We start from the raw sequence: 23,665 nt of genomic DNA on the forward strand, positions 1-23,665 counted from the left end.
CTTGTAAATGGTTTTAAAGTGTATTCATTAAAATTAGAGAGACAATTTAAATTAAAAAGCTTAGAGCTGCCTCCACCACAGGGGGGCTCGCTCGACCCACCAGCGGACAGGCACCAGTATTGGGAGAGGGGGGCTGGCCGTCAGGGTTCACCGCGGCTCTGGCACAAACCCGGCGACACGGAGGTGGCACGGGCAGGAGCGGACTGGCTGTGTCGGCTTCTCACTTTTTGGATTTTAGAAGGGCATGACATGCCTATATCTGTGTCTCCCCCTCCTTTTACTCCTCCACCTCTTTTATTTTCGCATGACTATATGTACTTGTCACTTTTCCATGTGTTAGTTATGTCTTCTGAGCAGTTTCTCAGCTTTTGGACACCTTTGAAGGTGTTTTCTATGTGTTTCTATGTGTTTTTGTTTGCCTGCCATTGGTTTTAACGGTGTTCGAAGGTGTTCGACGAACAGTTCGACGAACAGTTTGGCGAACACACGGGTGTTCGTCGAACCGAACCGAACTCGAACACTACGGGGGTGGCTCAACTCTAGTATTAAGCCCCTTTACATTCAAAGTGATCAATATAACCATTGCTAGTGAGAAAAGGTGAACTACTGCTTATAATCATACTCACTGACAATAGTTGCAGCCTCCCGCCCCATAATGACCTGCCATGGAGCTTCATGAATGACCACTGCTCTCTTGATAAGGAAAAGAAAAGGTAAAAAGGAGGGAGGGGAAAGACAGTGGGATGTGGGGGAGACACAGACTGAAGCAAACCAACATAAAGAGAAAACATGTTCAAATATCAAAACAGATCAGAACAATTTTCCCAAGAGTAACTCTTGGAGAAGGGGTGTTACCGTGGCACAAGGTGAGCCCACTAAGTTTCAAAAACGTACTATGCAGTTAAGGGAAATCACAATGTCCTTGCTGTCCAACAACCCTTTGGAAAAATATATTGGAGGGAGTCCAGAAAAAGGGGAAAAAAAAAACCTTCCTGTGAGAAGAGAAGCAATAACCAAAATCCTTGTCCCAAAACGCAAGGAACCCCACTGAGCATTTATAAACAGGTTGTCAAAGTGACACTTTAAAATATTCATTCATTTAAGGCATAGAAAAATAACAAACATAAGTATTTCAGAACTTGACGTCGAGTACCGGCTTGTAAGTGAAAAAGAGCGATAAAGACAAAAAGTAAACCCTCAGGCGAAGCCGCTTATGCTACGGGTTTTACAGTCAACCATAGTTATTCTTATGCACTCCAGAGGGCGGGCCCTGCTCTCCAGGCCTCCGAGGTGTCGTTCCCTCTTTGCCCCGCCTCCCCACCTTTTGCCATACGGCAGGTGGAGCCTCCGGGGGGAGAAGATAGTCCCATTCTGGAATGTTCGGTGCTGTTAGTTGGAAGGTCCCCACAAAACTTGGCCAAATCCCCCACAGAACGGAGCACTGCCGACACCCCATCCCTGCGAGCCATTAAAGCAAAGGGGAAGCCCCACCTATAGGGAATCTTCTTATCCAGGAGCAAGCTGAGCAGAGGTTTAAGATGCTTTCTCTTCTGCAGGGTAATTCTAGACAGGTCCGGGAAGAGCTGGATGTCCGCCCCCCTATACTTTATGGCTTTCTGGGCCCGTGTCTTGGCCATTATCTATTCTTTCAGCTCAAAGTCATGCAAGCAGCATATTACATCCCTCGGAAATGCTGTAGTACCTTTTGGCTTCAAGGCTCTGTGAGCACTATCAAATTTGATCGAGGCAGGCTGACTATCACCCAGGATAGAGTTAAAGATCTCCTGAAGTATAGCTCTGAGATCCTCCACCCCCTCCGACTCGGGGAGACCCCTCACCCGTATATTGCTCCTTCTTCCCCTATTATCAAGATCTTCAATGTGGGCATGCATATCCTGCATCACTGATTTTTGCTGGGTGGTCACTTGTTGTAGCTTGGTTACATGAGCTCTAGTAGTATTATGATCATCCTCCAGTATTTCTATACGATTTGCCAAATGCCTCAGGTCTTGTCTCACACAAGCAATCTCTGACCTGCAGGTATCCTTGACTTCCTTTATAAGGTTTTTGAAGTCTGTCTTGGAGGGTAAATGCTCTAGATAACTCTGCCATGCAGGGGCAAAGGATTGCAGGCTCCCAACCCCCCATTCATCCTCAGTACAGCCAGGGGAAGAGGACAAGTCTCCACCCCCTTTACCATGGACAGTGAAAATATTCCCCTCTCCCTCAGTCTCCCCGGCTGCCTCTTTGTCTTCTGATGGGGGCTGGGGATGATCAGCAGCACATGCTGCTATCTGTGCAATTGTCTGTGGGGAGGAGGGGGAGGGGGGCTCTGATGTGCACCTCGTGTGAGCTGTAACAGTCTTATTTGCAGAGGAGACGGCTCTCACAGCTCTGCCTCGGCTTTTTGCTGTTAGGTGCCCCTGCAAATCCACATCAGCAGGGGCCGCAAGCTGAGATTGGTTCCCAGTCCCCACATCTCTGTGCTCTGTCTGAGGCTGCTGCAGCCCGGTCTGTTCCAGCCAAGATGGCTCCGGGACACCATGAGGTGCTGAGCCCTTCTGAAGAAAGGTGTCCAGTGCGGTCACTATCACTGGCCCTGGAGTGGATGCCGGTGTCCTAGCACGTCGTGGCCCCATGTGTGTAATTGAGGTGAAAATGCCGGCACTCTGCCTCTTCTATGCCTCTATTGTGTTCAGCTCAGCAGGAGCTCCTCACACACACTTCTTCTCACATTGAGGTCCTGGCCACGCCCCCAAACCAGACTCTTTTAAACGGATATATTTGTGTCTGAACACTCAGAGACACATTCAATTTTTTTTTTGGGGGGGGGGGGAATAACAAAAGGTAATAAGATGGGTATTTGTACAGTCTGACTGAGGGAAAAAAAAAGAGGATTTAGTTGAAAAAAAAGGATTTTTCCTGGCCCCTGAGACCGGGGGCTAAGTCTTGCAATTTGAGCAGCAGCACACAGGACTGTAATGCAGTGTTTGTTGGTAACATAGTAACATAGTAACATAGTTTGTAAAGCCGAATAAAGACTTGCGTCCATCAAGTTTGACCTGTTAGTTCTGTAATTGCTAAAGTTGATCCAGAGGAGGGCAAAAACCCCAAATGATTTGGCCAATCTTCACCTGAGGAAAAATTCCCTCCCGACTCTGAAACCAGCAGTCAGAATAAATCCCTGTATCAACCTACTATTTTATTTTATTTTTAAGTATATGCTGAAATCTGTCTTGTATCTAGAAATGCATCCAGTCCCCGCTTGAACTGGTGTAGTGAATCCGACATTACCGTCTCCTCACTCAGTGAATTCCATATTCTCACTGCTCTTACCGTAAAGAACCCCTTCCTATGCTGGTGCTGAAACCTTTTCTCTTCCAGTCTTAGTGAGTGCCCTCTTGTTACCGTAATATCCCTCCTTTTGAACAAATCTCGGTCAAGATCTCTATACTGTCCCCTAACATATTTGTACACATTTATTATGTCCCCCCTCAACCTTCTCTTTTCCAAGCTGAATAGTCCTAGTTTTGCCAACCTCTCTGGGTATTACAGTCCCTCCATTCCCTTTATTAATTTTGTTGCCCTCCTTTGTACCTTTTCAAGCTCATTTATATCCTTTCTATATATTGGGGCCCATAACTGACCACTGTATAACCACTGTGTCTCCTCTACAGCCTGCCTGCCTGCCTGCCTGATATCTGGGATGGATATTAGTCCTCAGAAGGACTGTTTGCTTGATTTTGCAGGCTTTAGAGACCATACACTACCTATTTCGCAGAATAAATCTCTCCCTAGCTCAGCAGCACTCTCCCTACACTGTCTGATCCGGAGCGACTGTGTCCAAGATGCTGGTGCCAGGTTTTAAATACTCGAGGTGACGCTGTGCGGCCAGCCAATCACTGTAATGCCCATAACTAACATGGCTGCGGCATTGCAGTGACTGGCTGGCAATCCCTGCATGTTCATTGGCTCTGTAAAGAGCGCCAAACATGCAGGGCGGAGACCCGAGCTCCCGCACGAGTAACCCGAAAATGCTCGGTGCTCGCCGAACATCCCGAGTAGTGAGATGCCTGGGCGAGTACCGAGCAGTGTCGAGCATGCTCGCTCAACACTAATTATGAACCATAAAATATTACCCAGCATTTACAGAAAATTATTTAAAAGCCGTTTTTTATAACTTTTTTTTTACTAATTAATATGGAAATCTATATTCCAATCAAACATCTGTCTTCACAGGAGATTTGAATAACAGGAAAATGTATTTAGAATAAAAATTACAATTAAAAGAGATCGATAAAGATAAGACATATAAGACGTAAACAAAACTATGAATTTGAAAGTGGTCCTGTTACAGAAGGGTGCAATATTTAAAGGGAACCGGTCATGTAAAATTACGCTATTAAATCACTCAGTGTATAGGGTGGTGGCTGTAACCACACGGCCTAACAATCGGCCCTAATTCTGAGCCTGCTGTCAGTCAGTGCTGGGGGCACGGTTACAGCCACCGCTCTCTACTGTATATATAGAACGGTGAGTGAAAACATGCCGCATCACTCCCATAACTGGAAACCGAACGCTGCCTGGGGAATAAAGGGCTCTCAGAGGGGGCACCGCACGGTATCAGAACGCTATTAACCTGCAGACTAACCCCATACCTGAGGTTTATAGCGTTATTTTACATGAGAGTTTCACTTTAAATCACCAGTCTTGCTCACAGCCATGACATTTCTACGCATGAACAGTAAGAGTTGAAGTGGAACATAAACAATTAGTTCTCAAGGATAGTTCCAGCAAAGGAGACCTTCAGGCGCCTGATTTCTGTAAGCATATCTTATCTGTGGAACAACTTCTTATAGAACATTCTAACAATATCTGCAGGCTTAGCCTTGGTTTAATTTACAGAAACAAAACATGATTTTATAAAGCTGTAATATTTGTGACAAAGAAAAAGTAATATAACATATTGGCAAATTATGGATTACACTAGCTGTATTGATTATTTTCTTTATCCAGTGTTCTAATATCCCAAAATATCTCAGTTTTCACACTGCCCACTTGAGTCTGGAACTAGGTCATTACTTTTTGTGATCTGCAACTTTGGTTTGTAGACTGGGACAGTGTCAGCAGAGTCATCTCATTATCATTCCATTATCATCTCATTATCAATAAAATATAGGAAATTCAAACAAAGATGGTAGACTTTACATGCCGTCATAAGTCATAGATTCCCTTCTGCCCTATTTAGATGTATAGATCATAGAAGAAGTATATGATTACATCAGTCATGGTCACCCTCAAGGAATGTTTTACAAATAATAAAACTCATAACACATTATTTATATTATGTAAAATTATATTCAATTAATCAAACTAAAATGAAATAAATTACCTTTAAGCAGTCACACTATAGTCATACTAATATATGGTATATTTTAAATAGCAATAAATAGCATATACCTTACTCCTTTAAAGTATATATCTACAACTGACATTGGGGTGGACTGTATTGCCATTTCTAAAGTATATGACACATCACAATATATTATTAACCAAATATTACTGATGCCGTAGGAGTATTGTTCTAAAGCTTTTTTGATGTTAATAAAGAAATCATGATATGAAAGTACTTTAGCTTACATAGCTTACAATACCTTGCAATAAAAGAGTGTGAAAAGACATTAAGCATACTACTTCAGACTGTTTGATAAACCAAGTCATAAAAGAAAAAGCACCCAGTCACTCATAGTTCATCTCTCGCGTAAACCAAAGCCTAGCAGACAGTGGAGATGAGCAGATCGCTCTGTCGAGAATCCTGTTTGAGTCTAATTTCCTGAAATTTGTGGTTTCACTCAAATTCTTTTTTTTGCAGAGAAAAAACAAAAACAACTTACTTGCCACTCTTCCCTACACTGCTGAAGCATGAGAGAGTGTGTTAATGTCTTTTTGCGTGGCTCCATAGGATTCCCCATAATGACCTGCAGCTATGACATCTAGTGAATTATCATACCTTGTACAGTTGTGGTCATTATCTGGGCCATCAAAGCTCAGAAGTTCCCAGTGGAGCACATTTTGTACAGCAGAGTCATTTTCCATCTCCAGAGTAAATGGGTAATTCTCTATCTTCTGTAGAGTGTAAGCACTGATGGTTAGTGGTGTCCTCTCTTTCTCTCTCTCTCCTGAAAAATGTAAACTCTTAAGGTCAGGGGGTATTCTCTCTCTCCTCTAAAGTGTAAGTACTTATGGTCATCAAATTCATCTCTCTCTCTCTTTCTCACCTGTAGAGTATACACTCCTGTAGTCAGTGGGGTTTTCTTTCTCTTCTGTAGACTGTACAATTCTACGGTCTAAAGGGATTCTCCATCTCTCTTCTTTATAGGGTACATGCTTATGTTCAGAAGGGGGTTCTCTCTCTTCTATAAAGTGTAAGTTCTTATGGTCATCAAGTTCAACTCTTTCTTTCTCTTCTGTATAGTGTACACTCCTATAATCAGGAGGGGTTCTCTCTTTCCTGTAAAGTGTAACCTCTTATGGTCAGTGGGGTTTTCTCTCTCTTCTGTAGACTGTACAATTCTATGGTCTTAATGGATTCTCCATCTCTCTTCTTTATAGGGTACATGCTTATGTTCAGAAGGGGGTTCTCTTTCTTCTATAAAGTGTAAATTCTTATGGTCATCAAGTTCAACTCTCTCTTTCTCTTCTGTATAGTGTACAATCCTTTAATCAGGAGGTGTCCTCTTTCCTGTAAAGTGTAACCCCTTATGGTCAACAGGGTTTTCTCTCTCTCCTGTACACTGTACAGTCCTATAGTCTAACGGAGTTCTCCATCTCTCTCCTGTAGAGGGTACTCTCCTATGTTCAAAATGGGGTTCTCTCCCTCTCCAGTAAATTGCAAGCTCTTATGTTCGGCAGGGTTCTCACTCTCTCTCATGTGTATTTTCCGGGCAGATACAAGTATTCCAACATAGAGATTTGTACAAATTTATTAGCTGTGGAGCAAATTTTGAGGAAAATTCTGCAAAGTCGGTGAATTCAAATTTCAAAAGATCTGGTCATCTCTAATATGAACAATTGGCTGAGTTGAATGCTCATGCATGTAAGAAAGTCAGGAAAGTTAATTGTCTGCCAAACAAATGTTTAGCTGATAACTATCTCATGTGTATGACATGTTTTAGCGTACTGCAAAAGGGTAAACTTCATAAATTTGTGCTTCCTAAACCTTATGAAGTGAAAACCTAGAATTAAAAAAAATAAAGAAATACTTTACAAATTAGATAAGTTTGTAATTTGTGGTTCAGATCATTGGTAAGGTAAGGTAAGAATTAATCATTTGGTTACTTGATTTCTTTAATCTAGGTTTTCACATCTTTGATATTCTAGATTTATTTTTGAAATAATCTTCTTTAAATCTTTCCCCTCACTGCAGGTGTATTTGCCATTGATAACAGCACAGGGGTTATCTATGTCGTAAAGTCGCTGGACTATGAAAATACTACAAGCTATGAACTCAGAATCCAAGCTGATTCTATGCAAGTGGCAAGATTTAATCTACGAGCAGCCTCTAAAAGTAAGTTACAGTTCATTTACTGTGAAAGTGATGTTTCTCTTCATAAATTTCAGAACATTTTTTAAGAAACAGACATTCTCGTCTCACCGAGGACAGTATGCCCTGACTTGTATGTGAATATATCCCTTTTTTTTTTTACGCTTTGGACAAATATAAATTTTCAAAGTACAGGAAAAGATGAAAATATATTTCTCGGTTGTTGCAGATATAAAGTTTCAGTTAACTTATTGTAGTCTATGAATATGTCCTTTCGGTCTTATTTATTTATCCATCTGCATCCGCTCGCTTTTGTTCTAAAATATAGAGGCGGATTCAGTCAGCCAGGGAGAGAGCTATTCTTTCCAAGGTTTTTGTTCCTGATCTGTATACAGTATATTAATGACTTTATTGGCGTCTATCAATTTAGTATGGTGTAGCTAGAAATACAATATTATTAGACAATGAAATAATCATATTAATTGATAATCATGATAGAAATAATAATAATAGTAGTAGTGTAAAAAGTGCGCAAGTCCTGTGTACCACTATGGCAAAGAGAATGCAGAATGGCAATTATAAACTAATGAGAAAATATTATTAAGAAAATAATTCAGATCTCATTTGTTATTATTAAATATATGTGAAATATTTTGAAGACAAAAATAATAAGTAGCACCATGCATATCAGCTAAAATATTACTTATTTTAAGGAAATGTATGAAATATTGCATTTTATTTTATACAATTAGATATAGGATTGATTGAGGATCAGTGGATGTTCTTACAGCCCAGGTACTGAGTGTAGCAGTGACTATTCAGTGCTGAGGCCCCCACCACATGACTAGAACGGCAGGGTTCACCTTGTTGCTCAAACTTCTGTTTAACACAGAAACATGTTTACAAAGAGGCAAAAAATGTGGACTTTATTAGCCCACGTGGCGACGTTTCGGTCGTTTCATAGAAACTTTCTCAAGCAGTAGTATTGGAGTAGTATTTCTGTTGAGGCGCAAAGAGGCTCATGCCACTGAGAAGACGCACTAAATGAATTAAGTGCAGTGTAGTGTTGAGCCACCCCCGTAGTGTTCGAGTTCGGTTCGGTTCGTCGAACACCTGTATGTTCGCCGAACTGTTCGTCGAACTGTTCGTCGAACACCTTCGAACACAGATATAGATATATATCAGATATATAGGCATGTCATGCCTATATATAGACACAGATATAGGCATGTCATGCCCTTCTAAAACCAAAAAAGTGCGAAGCCGACACAGCCAGTCCGTTCCTGCCCGTGCGACCTCCGTGTCGCCGGGTTTGTGCCAGAGCCGCGGTGGACCCTGACGGCCAGCCCCCCTCTTCCAATACTGGTGCCTGTCCGCTGGTGGGTCGAGCGAGCTCCCCTGCGGTGGAGGCAGGTCTAATCTTTTTCAATTAAATTGTCTCTCTAATTTGAATGAGTACACATTAAATACTTTTACAAGGATCTATTGGAGGGCAAGTCTCATGCCAGCAGCCGCGGTAATTCCACCTCCAGTAGCGTCCACTAAAGCTGCTGCAGTTAAAAAGCTTTTATAAGGATCAGGAGATCAGGAGATGGAACAGGATCCTTGAGGTGAACAACTGGCTGAGACGATGGTGCAGACAACAAGGATTTGGATTCCTGGACCACGGTGTGAATTACCTCTATGACGGACTCTTTGCTAGAGACGGACTACACCTCAACAAACCCGGGAAACACACATTCGCCAGGAGACTCGCAACACTCATCAGGAGGGCGTTAAACTAGAAGAAGAGGGGATGGGAAGAAAAACGTCAGACACAAACATGCAACCAGAGAACATACTAATGAAAGATATGAAGTGCGACAAAGAAGGTCCAAGACAAGATACTTGGAAGGGAGGTAAGAAAATTTCTAATACAATCCACAGGGAGAAGATTGGAACAAAACAAAATAGTGTAAACTGCGTGCTAGCAAATGCCAGGAGCCTGACAAACAAGATGGATGAACTGGAAGCAGAAATATCTACAGGTAACTATGACATAGTGGGAATAACCGAGACATGGTTAGATGAAAGCTATGACTGGGCAGTTAACTTACAGGGTTACAGTCTGTTTAGAAGGGATCGAAGAAATCGGAAAGGAGGTGGAGTCTGTCTATATGTAAAGACGTGTCTAAAGCCTACAATACGGGAGGATGTATGGGAGGGAAATGAGGAGGTCGAGTCCTTATGGGTGGAGATACATGGGGCAAAAAACAATAATAAAATTATCATAGGAGTCTGTTATAAACCACCAAATATAGCAGAAGCCACGGAAAGTCTATTAATGAGACAAATAGACGAAGTAGCAAAAAATAACGAGGTGATTATTATGGGGGACTTCAACTACCCCGATATAGACTGGGAAACCGAAAGTTGTAGATCTCAGAAAGGAAACAGGTTTCTATCAATTATCAAAGACAATTATTTGTCACAACTTGTGCAGGAACCAACTAGAGGGACGGCCCTTTTAGACTTAATATTAACTAACAGGCCAGACAGAATAACTGAGGTGCAGGTCGGGGGGCACCTGGGAAATAGTGACCACAACATTATACAATTCCACATGTGCTTCAGTAGGGTGCCCAGCAAGGGAGTCACAAAAACACTGAACTTCAGGAGGGCAAAGTTTGATCAGCTAAGAGATGCCCTTCACCTTATAGACTGGGATAGTATCTTTAGTAATAGGAGCATGGAGAGAAAATGGGAAATTTTCAAAACAGTCCTACATAGTCACTGTAGAAGGTACATACCTTATGGGAATAAAAGGGCTAGGAATAGGAGGAAGCCAATGTGGCTAAATAAGGAAGTCAAGAGGGCAATGAAAAACAAAAAAAGGGCTTTCGGTAAACTTAAACAAGAAGGCAGTGAGGAAGCGCTAATATCTTATAGGGAAAAAAACAAAATCTGTAAGAAACAAATAAGAATAGCAAAAGAGGAGACAGAGAGACTAATTGCCAAGGAAAGTAAAACGAATCCCAAACTGTTCTTTAACTATATAAACAGTAAAAGGATTAAAACTGATGGCGTTGGGCCATTGAAAAATAACCTGGGTAAAATCATAGAGGGCGATGAGGGTAAAGCAAACCTACTCAATAGCTTCTTCTCCACTGTTTTCACAAAAGAAAACAATTTATCGGAGGAAATGCAGAGTGATAAAGTAAACCCTCCGCTAAATATCACCCACCTAACCGAGGAGGAAGTTCAGAAACGCCTAAATAATATCAAAATAGACAAGTCACCAGGCCCAAATGACATACACCCCCGGGTACTAAAAGAATTAAGTAATGTGATAGACAGGCCGCTGTATCTTATATTCAAGCACTCTTTATGGACAGGGACTGTCCCACTAGACTGGCGCCAAGCAAATGTGGTACCAATATTCAAAAAGGGGTCTAAAAGTGACCCTGGGAACTATAGACCAGTCAGCTTAACGTCTGTTGTGGGTAAATTGTTTGAAGGATTTCTTAGAGATGCTATTGTAGAATATCTTAATGATAATAACTGTCTAACTCCATATCAACATGGATTCATGAGGGATCGCTCCTGCCAAACAAACCTGATCGCCTTCTACGAGGAGGTGAGCTCACAGCTGGACCGGGGAGAGTCAGTGGATGTTGTATACCTTGACTTCTCCAAAGCGTTTGATACCGTGCCACACAAAAGGTTGGTATATAAAATGAGAATGCTTGGTCTGGGGGATAATGTGTGCAAGTGGGTAAATAGCTGGCTGAGTGATAGAAAGCAGAGGGTGGTTATCAATGAAGTAAGCTCAGGGTGTGTCAGGGTTACTAGCGGGGTGCCTCAAGGGTCTGTCTTGGGCCCTATATTATTTAATATATTTATTAATGATCTAGTGGAAGGGTTGCATAGTAAAATAGCAATATTTGCAGATGATACTAAACTTTGTAAAGTAGTTAATACAGATGAGGACAGGGCACAGCTACAGGAGGATTTGGATAAATTGGGGAGTTGGGCTAAAAAATGGCAAATGGGGTTCAATGCCGATAAATGTAAGGTCATGAACATGGGAAAGAAAAACAGCAGTCACCCATACATATTAAATGGGAAACCGTTGGGGAAATCTGACATGGAGAAGGACCTGGGCGTCTTGGTTAATAGCAAATTAAATTGGAGTGCCCAGTGTCAGGCAGCAGCTGCGAAGGCAAATAGAGTCATGGCATGCATCAGAAGAGGAATAGGGGCATATGATGAGAACATTGTTCTTCCTCTGTATAAAGCGCTGGTAAGGCCGCACTTAGAATATTGTGCACAGTTCTGGGCTCCGGTGCTCAGGAAAGACATATTGGAGCTAGAGAGGGTACAAAGGAGGGCGACTAAGGTAATAAAGGGAATGGAGGGACTAGAATACCCAGAGAGGTTGTCAAAATTAGGCCTATTTACATTGGAAAAGAGAAGGCTTAGGGGAGACCTCATAAACATGTATAAATACATCAGGGGGCAGTACAGAAATCTCTCCCATTACCTGTTTATACGAAGGATGGTGACAAAGACGAGGGGGCACACTATGCGTCTGGAGGAAAGGAGGTTCCTGCACCAGCATAGAAGGGGATTCTTTACGGTCAGAGCCGTGAGACTCTGGAACTCTCTGGGAGAGGAAGTGATGATGTCCAACTCACTTAAAGAGTTCAAGAGAGGCCTGGACACCTTTCTTGAGAACAATAAAATTACATCTTATGCTTAGTTAATTAATCCAGGGATTTAATCTGACTGCCAGATTGGAGTCGGGAAGTGAATTTTTCCTCAATGATGTAAATTGGCCTATACCGCATGGTTTTTTGTTGCCTTCCCCTGGATCAACGCTGCGGAATAGCTGCAGTGCACAAGAAATAGGCTGAACTGGATGGACGCTTGTCTTTTTTCGGCCTTATAAACTATGTAACTATGTAAGGATCGAGCTTGGCGGTCCACCGCAAGGCTTCCTACCGCCAGTCCCAGCCCCTGTGCCTTGGGGTGCCTTCCCGATGCTCTTCACTGAGTGTCCCGGGGGCCCAAAGCATTTCCTTTGAAAAAATTAAGTGTCCAAACTAAAGGTGGTGTAGCTTGCTTAACAGCTGGGATAATCCGCTGAATAGCAGACACTGCTACTAGGCACAAAGTATTTTCTGGGCTTGATGCAGTTAAAAATTTATAATTAGATATTCTTGTTGGATGCTGAGAAAGCATTCCATAGAGTCTCCTGGAATGCCATATATTATTCTCTTAAAAAGCTTGGGGTAGGGGTCTAGGGGACCCTTTTATAGGCAAAATCATGGCCCTGTATCGCAATACGTGACCTAGGCTGAAGATAAATGGAACATTTTCATCACCTTTCATAATCACCAATGGGACAAGGCAGGGATGTCCTCTGTCCCCTCTCTTATACATCCTAGTGAGGGAGCACCTGCTCTCATCAATGCGCCATAACCCCAATAAAAGGTGGATTGAGGTGGGAGGCACCGAGTACAAGTGCTCTGCATTTGCTGATGATGTCCTAGTATATATCACTCAATCACATATATCCATCCCTGCTGTTATGGCTGAAATAGATCACTTTGTTACATGGTCAAATTTTAAAATCAATGCAGCGAAGTCTGAGGCCCTCGATGTCTCCCTCCCCAAATACATACAGGATTCCATCCAGTCCAACTTTCCCTTTGCCTGGCCCTCACAGGGTATCAAATACTTAGGAATTCCTATTCATAAAGACCTCTCCCGTCTATGTTATCTTAATTTTGGGCCCTTTATTGAACAACTCCATACAGACCACGGTTGGCAAATTAGAACTGTAAGATTCACTACGTGAACCACTGGTGTTTTGTGGAAAAGCACATGTACACTGTGTTCCAAATTATTATGCAAAAAGTGTTTAGGAGTGATAAGGGAAGAATTTTTTTGTTTGTCAGTTAAACTCATTGATGGTGATGTGTGTCAGGGCTCTTTATATCACTGTAAGCAATTGCAGACACCTGTGCTAATTATTTTGGCAGGTGTGTCCAATGAAAGGCAAGACTACTTAAGGCTGTCCCACATTATTAAGCAGCCTACATTTTCTGCCAAAATGGGAAAGAAAAAGGATGTGTCGGCTGCTGAGTAAAGATGAGCGTTGTTCGACTCGAACTGTTCGCCAATCTCAAATTCGAGCTGTTTTGGGCGGTGTTCGAGCCGTTCGGCGAACACGAACGATTTGAGAAAAATTCGACTGTTCGAGGTTATGTTCGATAACTGTTCGTGCACCAAAATCATAACTGGATTTTTTCTCAGTAATGATGAAAATTAATGTTAATACGCAGTTTGAGTGTACAGCGGGGTGGGGGGAGGGGCAGGGGATGGATCTCTGCAGGAATAATGAAGATCTCCATTTTTTTTCTCTTACCCGCATTTATAGTGGGGAGGTGCAATCTGTCAGCCTATCAGCAGCCCACACACGGAGCGAAGTGCTTTTTTTCACACAAGCAAGGGCATGTGTCATTGGCAGTGTATGTCACATGTCCTTGCCCTATAAGACCAAGCCAATTTCCCCGTCGCCACCATTTTCTCACTGCTGCAGCTGCGTGTTAGACGGCACTGCTGTTGCTGTGTGCGCTATACCTTGTTAATTTCAAGCCGATTTTCGCACAAATCTACAGATAGCTTGGGAGTAGGGAATAGTTGTGATTGCAGTCCTTTTAAGGACTAGGTTACAGCATTTCCTAAGGCTTTTATCAGGCAGGTCTGTGCTCTTAAATAGATAGATTGTGGGAGTAAAGACTAATTGTAATTGCAGTACTTTTCAGGACTAGGTTACATCAGTTCCTATCAGTTTTTGCCAGGCAGGTCTGTGCCAGTGCTGTGCAAGTTTTTTTCACAGCATTTTGCTGAATCTAGCAAAGCTAATCCTTTTTGTCCTATTGCAGAGTGTGTTAGTCAGTGGAGTAGCCTATCTGTGTTGCAAGATATACCACCTGTGTATAGAATACCAATTTTTTTACTGCACCTAGTGAAGTAAAATCTTTTGGGCATAGCATCATTCTATTAGTTCATCTATACTGACCTCCATCAGGTTGCAAATTGAATATAATTTTTTTCTGCATCTAGCTCTGAAAAAATATTTGGGCTTCTAGCAGTGTGTGGGACTTGTTCTATTAGTCCATCTATACTGACCTCCATCAGGTTGCATACTGAATATAATTTTTTTCTGCATCTAGCTCTGAAAAAATATTTGGCCTTCTAGCAGTGTGTGGGACTTTCTCTATTAGTCCATCTATACTGACCTCCATCAGGTTGCAAATTAAAAATAATTTTTATCTGCATCTAGCTCTGAAAGAATATTTGGCCTTCTAGCAGTGTGTGGGACTTTCTCTATTAGTCCATCTATACTGACCTCCATCAGGTTGCAAATTAAAAATAATTTTTTGTCTGCATCTAGCTCTGAAAAAATATTTGGCCTTCTAGCAGTGTGTGGGGCTTTCTCTATTAGTCCATCTATACTGACCTCCATCAGGTTGCAAATTCAAAATAATTTTTTGTCTGCATCTACCTCTGAAAAAATATTGGGCTTCTAGCTGTGTTTGGGACTTGTTCTATTAATCCATCTATACAGACCTCCATCAGGTTGCAAACTGAATATAATTTTTTTCTGCATCTAGCTCTGAAAAAATACTTGGCCTTCTAGCAGTGTGTGGGACTCTCTCTATTAGTCCATTTATACTGACCTCCATCAGGTTGCAAATTAAAAATAATTTATATCTGCATCTAGGTCTGAAAAAATATTTGGCCTTCTAGCAGTGTGTGGGACTTTCTCTATTAGTCCATCTATACTGACCTCCATCAGGTTGCAAATTAAAAATAATTTTTTGTCTGCATCTAGCTCTGAAAAAATATTTGGCCTTCTAGCAGTGTGTGGGACTTTCTCTATTAGTCCATCTATACTGACCTCCATCAGGCTGCAAATTAAAAATAATTTTTATCTGCATCTACTTCTGAAAAAATATTTGGCCTTCTAGCTGTGTGTGGGACTTGTTCTATTAGTCCATCTATACTGACCTACATCAGGTTGCAAATTGAATATAATTTTTTTCTGCATCTAACCCAGCCAATAGTTTTGGCCTAATACCACAGTTTGGCCACTCAGCTCTACTCGGTTCCCATCCATAGTTTTTTTGTGCAAACAACTCCAGAGTTGTGAATTAGTTAACCACCAAAATGAGTGGAAAAAGGCCTGCTGCTGGTGGAAAGGGGAATAGGCGTGTTGGGAAGGGGAAAAAAGGTTGTGTCCATGGGGTAGGTGTTAAAGCAACAGTAACATCTGCAGAAGAAAGACCATCTTCCAGCCAAACTAAAATGTCTACTTCTTTTAGCGGACAATGTGATAAGATCCCTTTCTTACGGCCACGCCAATCGCTACAATTTCCAGATGAGGCACAAAAACAGCAGGTGCTTCAACGGATATCAAGTGCTCCTTAAAGTGGGCTCTCCTCCACATCAACTTCAACATCACAAATACTCCAGTCCTCAAAGGTGTCACCCCAATCGCACTTGCTTCCTCACAGCTCCCAAATCTCCAGCTGCCCGTCTGAGTATGAGGTAGAACAGATGGTTGAGTCTGCAGAGCTGTTTATTCATACTATAGCCTAGGAATCAGAGGTCGACTCCAGCGATTCTGTGAATCCAGACGAGGAAATGATCTGCACTGATGCCCAGAATCTTTATGAGTCGGATCCAGGATCCGACGCAGAAGGCTCTGACCATAATGTAGACCCTCATTCCCAAACTGTAACTCCTGTTGGTGGAGACAATGAGGAAGACGATGATGAGACTCAAATACCTGATTGGAGCGACAACTTTTGTCTTTTGTCAGGGTAGGAACAGGTTGGCTCTGAGGACGACGGGTGTGATAACGCACAGGGTGATGATGATGAGGTTGGAGATCCCACTTACTGTCAACCCACAGTCAGCCAAGAGATGAGGTCAGCAGAGGAGTTGGAGGAAGATGCTAGTGACGACGAGGTCAGGTTGCGCCTTCCTGGACAGAGACGTAGTACTGGAAGCACGTCAACAACTGCATCCTCAAACACAACTCTGCCTCTCACCACAAGTCATGGTGGCTCTTCAGGTCGCATGGGTGCTAAGCATTGCATAGCCTGGGCATTTTTTCAGATCGATAAAGATGACCCAACTCGTGTTATCTGTAACATTTGTCAGCAAAAGCTAAGTAGAGGCCAAAAAATACATAGTTTGAGTACTTCATGCATGAACAGGCACATGGACATGAAGCATAAGTTGCAGTGGGAAGCTCAGTGTGCTACAATGCGGCCTAGCCGGCCGGGCCAACCACCGTCTGCCATATCTTGTGCATCCGCGGCCTCTTCATCCTCTGTGACTGGGGGGACAGCAGTCACACCTGTTTTGGGGCGCAGACCTGCCACCTCTTTACCCGCAACAGCCAGCGTGATTGGCAGGTCATCATTTTCTTTGGAGGTGGTAACACCAGCTGGTGTTGAGCGCTGTCCGACATCGATAGCACCACCTTTGGATCAAGGCAACCTAACATGTCTGCCTGCATCTTCCTCACAGACTGGCAGTTTGCCGGGGACACCCTTATCAACCCCGTCTAAGCACAATAGCCAGCCCTCAGTCCCTCAGATGTGGACAAGTAAAAGACCATTTCCTCCTAGCCATGAGAAAGCTAAGAGGTTGAATTTCACCATCTGTAAGCTCTTTTCTACAGAAATGCTGCCTTTCCGCCTGGTGGACACAGAGGATTTTCGAGACCTTATGTCCGTCGCAGTGTCCCAGTACCAGATGCCCAGTCGGAAATACTTCTCAAAGAAAGGTGTGCCTGCGCTCCACCAGCATGTCGCACACAACATCACCGCTTCTTTGAGAAACTCTGTGTGTGACAGGGTGCATTTCACCACAGACACTTGGATGAGTAGGCATGGACAGGGGCGTTACATGTCGCTGACTGGGCACTGGGTAACTATGGTGACAGCAGGACAAGGGGCTGCTGTCCAAGTCTTGCCGTCCCCACGAGTTGTGCGTCAATCCTCTTTATGTCAAAGTTCCTCCACTGCTTCTGCCTCCTCAACCTCCTCTCGGTCTTCCACCTGCACCCAAAGCCTGTCTGGTCATGCCACAAGCTTTCTAACTGTGCAGAAGGGATCCTGCACACCTCCTTACTATGCTGGCAGTAGGGCTCAACGTCATCAGGCGGTTTTTACTTTGAAATGTCTGGGAAATGTGAGTCACACAGCTGAGGAGTTGTGGTCAGCTCTGGAGAACCAATTTCATGAATGGTTGTCTCCACTGGACCTGAAACCAGGGAAGGCCGTGTGCGACAATTCTGCAAACCTGGGTGCGGCCTTTCGCCGGGGCAATGTCAAACACGTGCCTTGTGTGGCTCACGTGTTTAACCTGGTTGTCCAGCAATTTTTAGCCCACTATCCCAGACTAGATGGCCTTCTGCAGAGGGCACGGTCGCTGTGAGCTCACTTCCGCCGTTCACATCCCGCAGCTCAGCGACTTACATCTCTACAGAAGTCGTTGGGCCTGCCACTTCACCGGCTAAAATGCGATGTGCCTACCCGGTGGAATTCAACTCTGCACATGTTGCAGCGACTGTGGCAGCACCGACAAGCCCTTGTGCAATACGTTCTGACGTATAGCCTGGGCCAACGAGATCCAGAGGTGGGGCAAATCATGCTGAAGGAGTGGTCTCAGATCAGGGACCTATGCACCCTTCTGCACAGTTTTGAAATGGCGACGAAGATGTTTAGTGCTGACGATGCCATTATCAGCATGACTATTCCGGTGATTTACATGCTGGAGCACATGTTAAACAGAATTCGGAGTCAGGTGGTCGCACAAGAGGAGGTGGAGGAAGTAGAGGAGGAGGAGTTGTATGCGGAAGGGCTAACATCTGCAAGGTCCAGACGGTTGGCAGCACCAAGGCGGCAGGCATGTGAGGGTGGGACGATGGTTTTACCAGGGCGCATGGTAGCAGCCAAACTAGTGAGGAAGGTGCAGGAGCCCAGGAAGAAGTGGAGGACGAACTGATGGAAGACTCATCAGATGAGGGAGACCTTGATCACATTTCTGTTGTGCGAGGTTGGGGGGAGAGGACAGAGGAAGGAAGCATGATTGTTACCTCGCCACCAACACAACAGGGACTTGGTGCTCCTGGATGCGCAACACACATGAGTGCCTTCTTGCTGCACTACCTGCAACATGACCCTCGAATTGTGAGAATTAGAAATAATCCTGACTACTGGGTTGCCACACTGTTAGATCCCCGGTACAAAAGTAAATTTGCAGAAATTATTCCTGCCATAGAAAGGGATGCACGCATGCAGGAGTATCAGCAGAGACTGTTGCAGAATCTTACATGTGCTTTTCCACAAAACACCAGTGGTGCACGTAGTGAATCTCACAGTTCCAACTTGCCAACCGTGGGACCGTCAAGTGTTCAGCACTCAAACCGTAACAGAACCACAGTATCTGCTGGTAACATTAATTTTGCGCATCATTTCTCCACTTTTTTAGCCCATCCTTTGCAAGGCCACAGGAGACAAGAAGTCTAACACATAGTCAACGCCTAGAGACGATGGTACAGGAGTATCTCCAAGTAAACATTGAAGCCATGACTGTGTCACTGGACCCTTGCTCTTTTTGGGCTTCCAATCTGGATAAATGGCCGGAGCTAGCCACTTACGCCTTGGAGATCTTGTCATGCCCCGCAGCCAGCGTTCTGTCTGAACGTGTGTTCAGCGCTGCTGGTGGTGTGCTGACAGATAAGCGCACGCGGCTCTCCACTGATAATGTAGACAGACTCACGCTCATAAAGATGAACAAATCATGGATCCGAAACGACTTTTCTACCCCTGTGTCATCCTGGGGAGAGTAAAAGCTTGATGATTGGCTAAAATCACCCTACCAACCGTTTTAAGCTTTCAAATTACAAATCATGTTTATCTGTATCTTGGCTGGAAAATAATTTGGGCTTTGTAGCAGTGTGCAGCACTGATTCTATTAGGCCATCTATAATAAGCTCCACCAGATTTAAAATTACTAATCATGTTTATCTGTATCTTGACTGGAAAATAATTTGGGCTTTGTAGCAGTGTGCAGCACTGATCCTATTAGGCCATCTATACTAAGCTCCACCAGATTTAAAATTAATAATAATTTTTAGCTGCATCTAGCCCGGAAAATAATTTTGGGGCTCCGAGATGCGCAAGACACATAAGTGCTTTCTTGCTGCACTACCTGCAACATGACCCTCATATTGTCAGAATTCGAAGTAATCATGACTACTGGGTTGCCACACTCTTAGATCCCCCAAACTTTTCGATCAACCTTTTCATTTTAATAAAGACCAAAAAAGTGGTCATTTTTGAAATTATAAGCATTAGCAGGTTATTAGAAACTGAAATCAAACAGTTTTCAACTCAAAACTTTATTCTAGGTGATGCTACATTTTCACATAGGACCCCTTGTTCGAAAGGAGCTTCTGAACTCTCTCGTCCATTGAATTTGTCAGGTTTTGGATGGTTTCTGCTTCAATTGTTTTGCATGAGGACAGAATACCCTCCTAGAGCTGTTGCTTAGATATGAACTGCCTCCCGCCATCATAGACACTCCTTTTGATGATGCTCCAGAGGTTCTGAATGGGGTAGAGGTCAGGGGAGCATGGGGGTCACACCATAAGTTTGTCCCCTTTTATGCCCATATCAGCCAGAGATGCAGATGTTTTATGTGCAGCATGAGATGGTGCATTATCATGCAAAAAAATGATCTTGCTGTGAAATACACGGTTCTTCTTCTTGAACCATGGCAGGAAGTGCTGTTTGAGAAAATCCACATACATTATGGAGTTCATCTTTAGCGCCTTCAGGGATCCTAAAGGGGCCGACAATCTCTCTCCCCATGATTCCAGCCCAAAACATTACTCCACCTCCTCCTTGTTGGCGCTGTAGCCGTGCATGCGTGGGGTGTCCATCAACCAGCCATCCTCCACTCCATCCATCTGGACCATCGAGCGCTGCATGGCACTCATCCGTGAACAAAACAGTTTTGAAATCAGTCTTCATGTAATGTTTGGCCCACTGGAGCCGTTTCTGCTTGTGTGAAGTGGATAGAGGAGGTCGACAGGATGGCGTATGCACAGCTGCAAACCTCTGAAGGACCCTGCATCTTGTTGTTCGGTGGACGTTGGAGGCACCAGCAGCTTCAAAAACTTGTCTGCTGCTATGACAAGGCTTTTTTGCCGCTGCTCTTTTAACCTGACGTAATTGCCTGTAGGAAAGAGTCCTCAATTTGCCCTTATCAGCACGCACACGTGTGTACTGTGAATCAGCTACATACTTCTTGATTGCCAAGACACTTCATCCTGATTAGAGATGAGCGTTGTTCTACTCGAACTGTTCGCCAATCTCAAATTCGAGCTGTTTTGGGCGGTGTTCGAGCCGGTCGGCGAACACGAACAATTTGAGAAAAATTCGGCTGTTCGAGGTTATGTTCGATAACTGTTCATGCACCAAAATCATAACTGGATTTTTTCTCAGTAATGATGAAAATTAATGTTAATACGCAGTTTGAGTGTACAGCGGGGCGGGGGGAGGGGCAGGGGATGGATCTCTGCAGGAACAATGAAGATCTCCATTTTTTTTTCTCTTTCCCGCATTTGCAGTGGGGAGGTGCAATCTGTCAGCCTATCAGCAGCGCACACACGGAGCGAAGTGCTTTTTTTCACACAAGCAAGGGCATGTGTGATTGGCAGTGTATGTCACATGTCCTTGCCCTATAAGACCAAGCCATTTTCCCCGTCGCCACCATTTTCTCACTGCTGCAGCTGCGTGTTAGACGGCACCGCTGTTGCTGTGTGCGCTATACCTTGTTAATTTCAAGCCAATTTTCGCACAAATATACAGATAGCTTGGGAGTAGGGAATAGTTGTGATTGCAGTCCTTTTAAGGACTAGGTTACAGCATTTCCTACGACTTTTATCAGGCAGGTCTGTGCTCTTAAATAGATAGATTGTGGGAGTAAAGACTAATTGTAATTGGAGTCCTTTTCAGGACTAGGTTACATCAGTTCCTATCAGTTTTTGCCAGGCAGGTCTGTGCCAGTGCTGTGCAAGTTTTTTTCACAGCATTTGGCTGAATCTAGCAAAGCTAATCCTTTTTGGCCTATTGCAGAGTGTGTTAGTCAGTGGAGTAGCCTATCTGTGTTGCAAGATATACCACCTGTGTATAGAATACCAATTTTTTTACTGCACCTAGTGAAGTAAAATCTTTTGGGCATAGCATCATTCTATTAGTCCATCTATACTGACCTCCATCAGGTTGCAAACTGAATATAATTTTTTTCTGCATCTAGCTCTGAAAAAATATTTGGGCTTCTAGCAGTGTGTGGGACTTGGTCTATTAGTCCATCTATACTGACCTCCATCAGGTTGCAAATTAAAAATAATTTTTTTCTTCATTTAGCTCTGAAAAAATATTTGGGCTTCTAGCAGTGTGTGGGACTTGTTCTATTAGTCCTTCTATACTGACCTCCATCAGGTTGCAAATTAAAAATAATTTTTTTCTGCATCTAGCTCTGAAAAAATATTTGGGCTTCTAGCAGTGTGTGGGACTTGGTCTATTAGTCCATCTATACTGACCTCCATCAGGTTGCAAATTGAATAAAAAAATTTTCTGCATCTAGCTCTGAAAAAATATTTGGGCTTCTAGTGGTGTGTGGGACTTGGTCTGTTAGTCCATCTATACTGACCTCCATCAGGTTGCAAATTGAATAAAAAAATTTTCTGCATCTAGCTCTGAAAAAATATTTGGGCTTCTAGCGGTGTGTGGGACTTGGTCTATTAGTCCATCTATACTGACCTCCATCAGGTTGCAAATTAAAAATAATTTTTTTCTGCATCTAACCCAGCCAATAGTTTTGGCCTAATACCACAGTTTGGCCACTCAGCTCTGCTCGGTTACCATCCATTGTTTTTTTGTGCAAACAACTCCAGAGTTGTGAATTAGTTAACCACCAAAATGAGTGGAAAAAGGCCTGCTGCTGGTGGAAAGGGGAATAGGCGTGTTGGGAAGGGGAAAAAAGGTTGTGTCCGTGGGGTAGGTGCAGAAGAAAGACCATCTTCCAGCCAAACTAAAATGTCTACTTCTTTTAGCGGACAATGTGATAAGATCCCTTTCTTATGGCCACGCCAATCGCTACAAATTCCAGATGAGGCACAAAAACAGCAGGTGCTTCAACGGATATCAAGTGCTCCTTTAAGTGGGCTCTCCTCCACATCAACTTCAACATCACAAATACTCCAGTCCTCAAAGGTGTCACCCAAATCGCACTTGCTTCCTCACAGCTCCCAAATCTCCAGCTGCCCGTCTGAGTATGAGGTAGAACAGATGGTTGAGTCTGCAGAGCTGTTTACTCATACTATAGCCTGGGAATCAGAGGTCGACTCCAGCGCTTCTGTGAATCCAGACGAGGAAATGATCTGCACTGATGCCCAGAATCTTTATGAGTCGGATCCAGGACCAGACGCAGAAGGTTCTGACCATAATGTAGACCCTCATTCCCAAACTGTAACTCCTGTTGGTGGAGACAATGAGGAAGACGATGATATGACTCAAATACCTGATTGGAGCGACAACTTTAGTTTTTTGTCAGGGCAGGAACAGGTTGGCTCTGAGGACGACGGGTGTGATAACGCACAGGGTGATGATGATGAGGTCGGAGATCCCACTTACTGTCAACCCACAGTCAGCCAAGAGATGAGGTCAGCAGAGGAGGTGGAGGAAGATGCTAGTGACGACGAGGTCAGGTTGCGCCTTCCTGGACAGAGACGTAGTACTGGAAGCACGTCAACAACTGCATCCTCAAACACAACTCTGCCTCTCACCACAAGTCGTGGTGGCTCTTCAGGTCGCATGGGTGCTAAGCCTTGCATAGCCTGGGCATTTTTTCAGATCGATAAAGATGACCCAACTCGTGTTATCTGTAACATTTGTCAGCAAAAGCTAAGTAGAGGCCAAAAAATACATAGTTTGAGTACTTCATGCATGAACCGGCACATGGACATGAAGCATAAGTTGCAGT

At 43.6% G+C, this 23,665-nt stretch overlaps 1 protein-coding gene across 1 annotated transcript in view; it reads left to right on the forward strand.

Moving 5' to 3' along the window:
- PCDH15 (protocadherin related 15) overlaps positions 1 to 23,665 on the forward strand; it is a 2,836,044-nt gene that overhangs the window by 2,327,589 nt on the left and 484,790 nt on the right. Inside the window, exon 25 of the mRNA XM_073685487.1 lies at positions 7,427 to 7,567. Within this exon, the coding sequence (XP_073541588.1) occupies positions 7,427 to 7,567 (141 nt within the window). The remainder of the gene's footprint in view (positions 1 to 7,426; positions 7,568 to 23,665) is intronic.

This window comes from Phyllobates terribilis, unplaced genomic scaffold (genome assembly GCF_046119375.1).
Source record: "Phyllobates terribilis strain yellow unplaced genomic scaffold, ASM4611937v1 Scaffold_5__5_contigs__length_657084704, whole genome shotgun sequence".
Taxonomy (NCBI): Eukaryota; Metazoa; Chordata; class Amphibia; order Anura; family Dendrobatidae; genus Phyllobates; species Phyllobates terribilis.